The following is an 11,264-nucleotide window of genomic DNA, read 5'->3' on the forward strand; positions in this document are numbered from 1 at the left end:
AATAAGCAATGTGAAAACTAAAACTTTAATAATGCTTTTCACGAATAACTAAAGGCAAAAAGGTCAATATAAAACTAAAAAGTAAGAGTTTTTTTCGAATTATTGATTATTATAGACTTAAAAATAATAAATTGTGAATTGGGATAAATATTATGTATACGATAATCATATAAATTATCTATTTATTATCATAAAGAAATGTTAAACATGTTTAGTACATCACGTCACCCACCCTACCTTCCAATCACGTATGATTAAATTTTAAACCACGTATCACTTGTTTTTTATTATTGTTAATTTTTTTGCATAGTAAAACATTAATTAAGAGTAATAAGAACACGCATATCTCATCACCTAGAAAAGAAAATATACATTTTAAGAAAGTTTTCTACTCTTTTCAACAAAACTCAATTTATTGATGCGTTTCACACATCACTTTTTGCAATTAACCAAAAAATTCTCCTTTCATTGATTTCAAAGTACTCCTTTTTGTCATCGTTATCTATTCATACTTAATTTTCACATTTGAAATATTGAGATTTTGGACTAAGACTCATCAATTAGAGAACTTAATAAACCTAAAAGTGATTACGTGTGAAGAAGATGAAGGAATCTCATCTTGCTTTCTCTCCCAACCAAAAGTTCTTTTCCCAAAACTTATAAAACAGACTTCACACACGGAATTTGTTCATTATCTCATCTTCATCTTCAAAAACTTGTTAATTTCTTTCTCTTTTTATTCTTTCTTCTTCCTCATTGTTCATACTCATTTTACTACTTTTCCTTACTCTTCCCTTTCATCAAACAACCATGGCTACCTTATCTTCTTCCACAGATCATAACAACAATCCAAAGGGTATCAAAAAAACTTAGCTTTTTGTTGTTTCGTTCATGTTAGCTCCATTTTTCTATGGCTGATTACCATGTGTTTTTGTTTGTGCCAACTTTTTTCAAATGATTCATGAGTTTAATGTGCAGTTGATGAGAAACCAATACCACACGATCAGAATGTTCTGCAAAAGCACGTTGAGTTCTTTGACAGAAACAAGGATGGAATCATTTACCCATGGGAAACTTTTCAAGGTTTTTAAATTTGTTTTCTTTTTGCATTTTTGCTATATTTTCATGAAACTAAATGCTGTTTAGATCTAACCCATGTATGAGATACAACCTCTTGTCTGTTAAGCTTTCAGAACAGATTTTTTTATCATTAAATATTAATTATTAAATTTTAAAGGTAAACAAATGCTACAATAAAATAGGTTGGAAATAAAAAATATCTAAATAATTAGGTTAAAAAAAAATTATCCTTTCATTTTTTTAAAGTTTTTAAAATAAAAATATATAAAAATTATGAATAAAAATTTAGAAACTAAAAGCATATTTAAAAGTTTGAAGTCAAGTCGTTATTTATCTCATCTATTATTATCTTCATTCATTTCCTTATAACCAAGTAATCTTTTATCAACGCAATGATCATTTTACATGTTCAGATTAGAATTTAATTTCTAAGACACTATTACAGTTTTCCTTATTTATTTTAGGGTTAAATATGTTTTTAGTCCCTAAACTATTGACCGTTTCTGGTTTTCGTCCCTCTTCCAAAGTAAGGTACAATTTAGTCCTCAATCTTTAAAAAACGTTCGTTTTAGTCGAAAAAACGAACGTTTTGAGGACTAAAACGAGGACTAAAAACAAAATTTTGAGGACTAAAACGAACGTTTTTCTAAAGAATGAGGACCAAATTGTACTTTACTTTGGAAGAGGGACGAAAACCAGAAACGGCCAATAGTTTAGGGACTAAAAATATATTTAACCCTTTATTTTAATAAGATTTGTTAGATCTATCAAACTATTTTTATTTCCATGCTCAAAATATTGAATCCTTGTCGTAAAATAATGTATTATAATTGAAAATCTGTAACGAAACTATGAATACAAACATTATTTTTTATTTGAAGTTTGTAAATATAAAAGTTATTTAGTTTTGAACAGTTTATGAATCTATATTTTAATAAATCTTATTCATAATAACAAACTCTTATAAATAAATCATGTTTACAATGATTTTAAAAGGTGCTGATATATTGAAACAAAAACCATTTTACAAATGTAAAAAAAAAAAAAGAGATTAAAATACTATTTCTACCCAGTATAGTATTTGTTAATTAAAAAATAAGTGGATATAATTTAGTTTTGGTGAATTTGATTTAATTGCAGGATTTCGTGCAATAGGTTGTGGCTATTTATTATCATCAGCTGCAGCTATTTTCATCAATGCTGGTCTCAGTAGTAAAACTCGCCCGGTATTTTCTCAAATTTTAATTTTCTCATTAATTTTTGGTGATATTTAAGGTTTCCTCATTAAAATATCTAATATACTAATTTTAATCCTTTAGTTAAATATTTAATTAAATTTTAATTTTGTGATAAGTTTAGATATTTTTAATTGAGTTTTTCTTAATTTTTTTAATTTATTAAATATTTAAACTTTTGTGTTTTTAATTAAATTATTATTCTTTTTTTTTATAATTATTATGTTATTTTTTTCATTTTTTATTTATTCGCATATATAAATATTTAGTTTTATAATTAATATAAAAACAATATTAGGGTTTAGTAATTTTCATTCCTCTAATTAAAATGTCTTGAATAATAAGGTGTCATGTTTTTCAATGATTTGATGACTTCCTCATCATGACTTATGGTGATTGAAAAAAATTCCTAGTATATTTATTGATATTTACCATATTTTCAATTAGAACAATACATTTTTTATTTATTAATTTATATTAACAAAAACATAATTTGATATCAATCAAATAAAATCTCATATTTTTAAAGACAAATAAATAAGATGATAAATAAAATAACAATTATTTTACTTAATTAAAAAAATAAAAACTTTGAATACAAAATCAATCAAAAAAATTAATAAAAATAATATTAAAAATATTTAAATTTATCAAATACTTGAAATCTAATTAAATTTTTTAAAGACAAAATTAAAAGAAGAGAAAAAAAAAACTAACAAACACTTCAGATCGTATTCGCGGATAGTAGAATTCAAAATGATAAAGAGAAACCAAAATTATAATTAAATTTTATTTTGAAAACAATTTTCCTATCACATGTACCAGAGAATAAGGATTTATATTTTAATAAATTAAGATAAATAGTTTAGAAACAATATTTATATTTTAAGAATACGTGCATCATTAATTTATAAACGTGTCATTGATAATATATTTATTTTTTTCAAGTACGTGTAGAATAAAACTTTATTTCTGTAAAGGCGCAATCAATTATACTTTATCTTGATGCTGATGCTAATGATCTTTTTCTAATTCCATGGAATATGCTTCGTTTGAAAGCTTTCTCCAAAAAACATAGAAAATTTATTATATATACGAAAAAAGTAAATGATTTAGAAATAAATTTTAATTATTTAACACGGGTTTTTAATAATCAAATTATACTTTTAAATGATAAAAAAACATTGAATAGTTGTGTAATCTGTTTTAGATGAGGAAAAAAGAAAACTATAAATACAAGAGACTGTTTGTTGTATCAATAAGTATTTGGTTTTGGTGATATTCAACTGTGTATTTAATAGTGTCTCCAATAAGAATTTTATGAATGAAAAAGAAATAATAAAGATTTAATGAAAGAAAATCATATTGGGATAATTTTAAATGAATTTATTTTTCATGTAATTATAAATAATTTTTATTATATTAATGGTTTTATGTTTGAATATTGATTTTGATAAGTTTCTTTATTTGTGGTACAATTTAGTGACATTAAGTTGGTTGTAGGGCAAATTTCCTTCTCCACTGCTACCAATTGAAGTTAAAAACATTCAGAAAGCAAAACATGGAAGTGATTCCAGTGTCTATGATAGTGAAGGAAGGTGCATATTTTTTAAGCTTTCTACACAAAAAAAAAGTTGATATTATTTCAATTCTTATTTAAGTATCTATTCAGAAAACAGCAAAAGAAATGTTGATTTTACTGCCTGTATATAAACTTTTGAAATTACTAAGTGGAGGTTGTGTTTTTTAGGTTTGTTCCTTCAAAATTTGAGGAAATTTTCAGGAAGCATGCACGAACACACCCAGATGCTCTAACATCTGATGAATTGAGAGAGATGCTCAAGGCAAATAGAGAACCCAAGGACTATAGCGGATGGTATAAAAATTATTTTCTTCTTCTTTTGGTATCCAATAAACTTTTCATTTATAAAAACAGTATATTAATAACCCACTGTTCAACATACTCTAAATGACCAAAAAATATCATGCAACCTGTAATCAAGTTGAACCCTTTACAACTAGGTAAATACAATAAACGTTTAAATTACATTATTTGTTACAATTTGGTGTAGGCTTGCCAGCTTCTCCGAGTGGAAAGCCCTTTATGTTCTCTGCAAAGACAGTAATGGTTTACTACACAGAGAGACTATTCAAGCTGTTTACGATGGAAGCTTGTTTGAAAAAATGGAAAGAGAACATTCACAGAAGAAAAAGAAATGAACATAATACCCAGAGATTCGTTTTCTTTTATAGATTCATACGAACTATACGATTCCTTTCTGAATGTCTGCTGAGTGCCATAGAAGTGTACTGTACTAATTTACAGTATATTCACTTTAGGAATAAGTTGTGTTTACTGTAAAATATTCAATATGCTTTCATTCCTTCAAAATTTGTTGAGTTAATGCTAATTTCATTGTATGATTTTAAAAGTATATAATTTATTTCATCAATCTCTCCTGTATTTGGTTGATAATAATAGAAGAGAAATTATTTATAAATTCTAATATTTTTTCAACTCAAACTTAACAACTAAGAGCCAAATTTTAAAATAGCAGGTATGGAAATTTAAAATAGCAACGATGCACAGATATGCTAAACATTAAAACTGTGAAATTTTATAGTTAAAAGCCGAAGTACAATTTAAACTGAAAAGGAAAAACAGCAAACTATAACTAAATCGAAAGACCAACTCCTTAATTCTAACAAAATGGGAAAAACCTGAAAAGCAACCTCAACGAGCATTACATAATTAGTCAAACAGACTAAAACCCATGTCATCATCAGATTCTTCTGCGGGCTCTTCCTTCTTTTCCTCTTCCTTAGCTGCAGCAGCTGGAGCCCCAGAAGCAGCAGCAGGAGCAGCAACAGCAGCTACAGCAAATTTACTTGGGTCCTGCATTTAAAATAAAAAATCATAAATAAAACGATGAGGATAGCATAGCTTCAGATAATAACAATGTCAAGAACATTATTACCTTCAGATATTCCTTGACCTTGTCGGCCTCAGGGAAAGAATAATCTGTCTCAACCGCAACTGCAAGAACATTCTTGTAGGCATTCACAAACATATGTGGTGCAGCCGCAAGTGTTGGGTATGAGATAGCCAACGAAAGAGAAGTAACCATGGAGACACCGGCAGCAAATTTCTCAAGGAGGTCATCCTCAGTGAGATCAAGGACCTCGGGACTAAACACAGAGCCATTATCATAAACAGAAAGGACCACAAGCCCATAAGAGAAAGGCCTAATGCCAAGCTTGGCAAGCAAAGCAGCTTCAGAAGATCCAACCTTTTCTCCCTTCCTAATGAGTTCAACAGGGGTAATGATTTCCACAGTACCTTTGTTAATCTTGGTTGGAATGTTAAGCACCTAAAATAAAGAGAATACGCTTAAACATTAATATTTTAACCAAAGCTAACTCCCGGATAAGTTTGTGAAACCTGTATTTAGAATAATATTGATTACTCAGTCTTTTTAAATAAAAAGCTTCAAAGATAACTTTGGTTGTATACAAGTGAAGGTTTTTTAGCACTTTCACCATAATTCTACATTATAAAAATAGTTTATAAAACAATACCAACCTGGAAGAAAGAGGTCTGAGATGGATCGAGACCGGTGTTGCCAGGAGGAACAACGACATCAATTGGGGCAACCAAACCAACACGGGCAGGAGCTCCGACCTGTGCAAATTAAATACAGCACAGTTTTAATGAACATTCAATTGAAGTGCATGGTTAACATTGACACAATTGAGAAATAGAAAACTAAAAGTAATCATTTGTAAATACAAAAGAACACAACCAAGCGTAATGACCAATTCCTCCAGTCGTAACCAACATATTTGGATAAATAAATCCAACCTTATGCATTTAAATTGTACAAAAATCAAACTTGTGATTCGCAACTTGCAATCGCAGAGTAATTAGGAGCAGAGTAATCAGTATCATTTACTTTAATAGTACTGTTTTAGGTCACTCATTTTTCAGCCTAAAGAGACTCACCCAATCCCTAAACTAGCAATATGATCATCTAATTAAAAAGGATCACTTTTATATAAAAAAAAACAGAAAAAAACATTATTAAATACCGAATGCAATAAAATAAGTATAATAACATAAAATACAAAAAAAAAATACAGAAGCAAAAATATGAGTTTACCTTGTACTTGGCCACCTCCTCACTGACCTCCTTAAGGTCACCCTTGGTGAAAATCAATCCAACATTGCCCTAATTTAACGCAAAAACACGTTCTCTCAGCCAAACAATTCAAAACCTAAACTGAAATTGATTGAAAGAACACAACAAGCATATACACAACACAAGGGCGAAAGCTTAAACAGTTTGAGGAGGAAGGGAAACTCACGACAAGGAGAGGAATGAGGCTGAGATAGACATTGTTGCCGGTCTTCTCAGCGTGCATCCTGACGGAGCGCTTCATCATGGTGTTCTTCCCCATGAGTACGATAGAGTCACCGCGGAGACCCTTGCGAATGTTCTGGAGCTGGTTGGATCCCACGTTGTCGGCGTTCACCACGAGGATCTGGCCGTACTCTTCCAGAAGCTGGCACAACTTACCATCGTAAGCGATCTTCTTCTCTGCCTTGGTTTGTTTCGGTGCCATTGATGATGATGATTGTGATTACGACGACGATGTCTGTGACCGGAAGTTCGGCGCGGCAAAAACGAGGGCCAAGACGGGGCTCTGGCTCAGTCAAGGCGGACAGCAAAACGGTGCCGTCGCTTTAACCTCTGCTTCGTTGAGGTGAGGTGCAGAAGAGTGGGAGAGGAAGGAACGGAAGCGAAATAACGACTACAGAGGGGCGGGTGGATTTATTAGATTAGGGTTTTTGAGAAACCTAAATCCCACGGTTGGGATCATTTCGTGCAAAAATCCGACGGCTCATATAAAGGCCCAATAGGCTTCGAGTATTTATTTTGCTGGGATTTTTCTTTCGTCATCTCCGTAATTTCTAAATGCAATTCTCTATTTTGAAAATGACCATTTTATTTTTTATAAAGGTGACTTTTGGAGTAACTGCTCTCGAAATATGCAGGAACAAACCTTTTAGAATTTTTGGGACAGCGTTTTCAAGAACATACCGCAGTGTATTTTGGAACAAATGTTTTGAAATACATCACGTGATGTTTGGAATAATCTTTTTAAGGTAAGGTTTCCAAAGCAAACTTTGATGAAATGAGTTTCAAAACTGAATTTTTGGAACAAGATTTTCAATACAAGTTTTTAAAATTATGTATGATACATTTCATAACAAACTTCTTAAAACAAGATTTCCATCAAACACGTTTCATTCTTTTTTTTTCTATCAATAACTTTAATAACAAAAGGAGATCAAACATGCAATATCGATGGTGACAATAATAATAGTGCAGGATTACAAGAGACAATATTTTACTCCTTTTACTATATAAAGTGTATGATAACACGACACAAAGAAATTTATTATCTTATTTTTTTCTCCTATTTTTTTCATATATTTGTGTTTTTTCTTAGCTTAACAATTTTTTGCAAAATACTTTTCATAGTTATTTTGTATTCTTCCCCCTCTCTCTCTATTTCTTTTCTTCACATGATCATCATAGCTATTTTCATGATTTCTGAAAATTCTTCTTATATTAACAATTATGAAACCACTACTAATCCCTTCTCCTACCACCTTCACACTTTCAACACATTCATCTCCTTTAAACTTACCATTGAAGATTTCTTGCTATGGTTGCAATAGGTGTTTGCCACGATTAAAGGATTACAAATTTTCAAATTCTTATATGGTCAAGATAGTCCACCCAAATACCTTAATCCTGATGATGTTCTTCACAACATAGTTAATATCGCTTATCTCCAATATGAGCAACAAAATCAACTCTTGGTTGTTTGGCTTCTTGCTTCTATAGACATGTATGTTCTCACTCAAATGGTTAGCCTCACTATTACTTCCCAAATCTGGAACAAGCTACATGTTTACCATGCATCTTAATCTAAAGCTTAGATAAAATCTTTAAAGATTAGGCTTAGAATACCTAAAAAATATAGAAACGTTGCTACTTATCTTTTTGATATCAAGATTGTTGACTCTCTAGTAGCCATTGGATCTCTTATCTTCATAAAAGTCCATGTTGAAGCAATTCTTGATAATCTTTCAGAAGACTGACAATTTCGTCACTTTTATTTTCACCCGCCCAAATCCCTACACCATTGTAGAAATAGAGGCCTTGCTCTTGTCCCATGAAAAGCGTCTTGAAAAATGCAAAACCATTGATTTTTGTTGTTATCAACAACATTGTCATCTTAAGTTCCAACAACAACTGTAGAAACAAAGTTTCGTAATCTTACAAACCAAAATAAGTCATTTGTCATTAATCAACATTTCAACAACACCAAGAATGCTCTAAGAAGTTCTTGGTAGCAATGTCAAATTTGCAACAAGCTTGGTGATAATTCCACAAATTGTTGGCATAGATTTGAACATGACTTTCAACCTTTCATTTTTGCTAACCAATCTCAACTTTATTCGTTGAAAATTCATGATTATACTCCTTCTATTCTGGGAACACTCTCCACTCTAAATTATCATCTTTTGTATCCAGATATTGGTGTTACACACCATATAACTCACAACTCTAATAATGTTACAACTAAGTGTTCCTACACTGAAAATCACTTGGTCACTCTAGGTAATGGAACAGGTATATCTATTTCTCTTATTGGTTCTACTATTTTTCACAACCTACCTAAAATAAATAGTTCTTTTTAAAAACCTTGTGCATGTTCCTCATTTCAAAAAATTTAATCAGTGTTTCCAAATTTGCCTAAGACAATCATGTGTATTTTGAATTTCATTCTAATGTCTACTATGTTAAAACTCAGGACAAAAAGTAGATCATGCTTAAATGCTTCCTAAAAGATGGATTATATGTTTTTTACCCTTTCCGCTCTTCTCTCACTTTGAATGTTAATCACACTTCTGTAAATTGTATAGTTTCTTTATGACATTCCCGCCTTGGACATGTTTCCTATCATACTGTTTAAAAAGTGTTGAAAGAAAACTATATTCATGTTGCAAAAATTGATAATGTTATTTCTAATATCTTTTGTGATATTTGTGTTCAAGCAAAAATGAACAAGCTTCCCTTTTCCAAATCTGATAATACTCCTTTATATTTGGTTTACATTGACATTTGGGTCCTACCCTATGCCTAGTACTAGCGGTGCAAAATATTACATAACTTTTATATATGCTTGTTATAAATTTATGTGGATCTATCTTCTTCATTCTAAATCTCAAGTTTCAACAATTTTCATCATTTTTAAAACATTTGTTGAACATCAAAATCATCACAAATTAAAAGTCATTCAAATGGATAATGTTAAGTAATTCTTATGTCTTACAAAATATCTCAACACTCACATTATTAGACATAGGCTCATTTATCCACACACATCACCAAAATGACTTTATTAAAAGAAAACATAGGCATATAGTTAATATTAGCCTCTTTCTCATTATTAGGACATCATTTCCTAAAAAGTCTTAGGGTAAAGCTTTTGTTATTATTGTTTATAGCATTAATACTTGACCATTAAATATTATACTTTTTTATGTCACTACCTCTCCCCATTATCTCCTTTTTCTTTTTTTAGTGTTTAGAATCGTTGGGTGAGTCATATTCTTGGTTAATAAAATTGTGTTTATAAAATCTCTTATTGGTCATTCGCTGGACAAGCATAATTTTTGCTTAGTGAGCCAAAATTTACTTGTTATGCTAAGTCTTTTGGCTAAGCAATAGAATTCAAACTGAGTGAATTTCAACATGAGCTTAATTAATTCATTGATCGAGCAAAAATTTCGTTGAGCAAGTGAATGTTTTATAAGTTTTCATTGTAATAAGATTTATAAATGGAATGTGTGATGATTTGAAATTGACATGAGAATGATGAAACTTATATGAATTTGTGGTCATATATGTAAGGTCATATGTGAATTATTTTTTGATTGAAAAATTAAGTATTAACACCTATATTGTAACAAAAATCCCCTTGTTTCACTCATAACTTAAGTCTTAAAGACTGAGATATCAAGTGGTGAGAAGTAGATGAAGTTTTTACACACCACAACTAATATGGATGTATGGTATGGACTATAATGAACTTGCATTGGTCTTATATTCTTGGGTTCGCTTGAAAATCCAAATTTTTAGATTGGATTAGATGTTAGTCTTTGGTAAAATATGGTTAATACGAGTTTCCAGAATATGTCTTTCGATATTTAATTTGTTTGAATATCTTTACTATATTAGATCCACGTAGAGTTTATATAATTAATGTAGATTTGAGTTTCATTAATAAAGTTGTTTATGAATTGCTAATGAAATGTTTCCTTTTATATTATTCTCTTATGTTGAAGATTTGTTTTCAATAACATGTGTTGTTTGTTTTGTTAACAACAATGACGACGATCTCCTAGTTAGGTTGAGCCAAAACTAGAAGAAAAGCCACAAAGGTGAGTGAATGGATGATGAGTGCGAAAAGCTTTGATGGACAAGGGAGCTAAGCTCATAGTTTTTGTTGTTTTATGGTGATGAAGGTGGTGTTTAATGATGCTCTAAGAGATGTTAGACCAACACAAAGAGAAAGGTGACTAGAGGGGCCTCATGGATTACTCTAGTTTTGATATTAAGATGAGTAGTATAGCCAAAAATGGGCAACATAACTTTACTCAACATCAAAGATTATTACAAGAAAGGATACACCTCTATATATAGGCAATAGTGTATCCTAAAAACTCTAAAAGTATGATCTCCCACATTTGCACTCATTGGCCGAAAATGAGGCCTTTTAAGGAATGGACAAGTGTCCATAAATCCTCTCCAATGAGGGGAGGATATGTGGTCACTCACAAAGCAAAATCATATTCATTCCTAGAGTGTC

General features: G+C 30.4%; 2 protein-coding genes across 2 annotated transcripts; one reads left to right on the plus strand and one right to left on the minus strand.

Moving 5' to 3' along the window:
* Positions 1–577: 577 nt before the first annotated feature.
* Positions 578–4,768, plus strand: LOC124844657 (putative peroxygenase 4). Its single transcript, XM_088094215.1, has 6 exons — positions 578–856; positions 979–1,083; positions 2,221–2,306; positions 3,819–3,913; positions 4,066–4,191; positions 4,388–4,768. Exons 1-6 carry the CDS (start codon positions 811–813, stop codon positions 4,533–4,535), a joined length of 606 nt encoding a protein of 201 aa, XP_087950341.1. The 5' UTR covers positions 578–810; the 3' UTR covers positions 4,536–4,768.
* Positions 4,769–4,911: 143 nt separating this feature from the next.
* Positions 4,912–7,137, minus strand: LOC148196392 (large ribosomal subunit protein uL10). Its single transcript, XM_088094213.1, has 5 exons — positions 6,681–7,137; positions 6,476–6,544; positions 5,899–5,997; positions 5,294–5,686; positions 4,912–5,211 (listed from the first exon to the last, which is right to left on the minus strand). Exons 1-5 carry the CDS (start codon positions 6,936–6,938, stop codon positions 5,068–5,070), a joined length of 963 nt encoding a protein of 320 aa, XP_087950339.1. The 5' UTR covers positions 6,939–7,137; the 3' UTR covers positions 4,912–5,067.
* Positions 7,138–11,264: the final 4,127 nt, after the last annotated feature.

The sequence above is a fragment of the Vigna umbellata genome, chromosome 7 (assembly GCF_029865625.1).
Source record: "Vigna umbellata cultivar VRB3 chromosome 7, Vumbellata_1.0, whole genome shotgun sequence".
NCBI lineage: Eukaryota > Viridiplantae > Streptophyta > Magnoliopsida > Fabales > Fabaceae > Vigna > Vigna umbellata.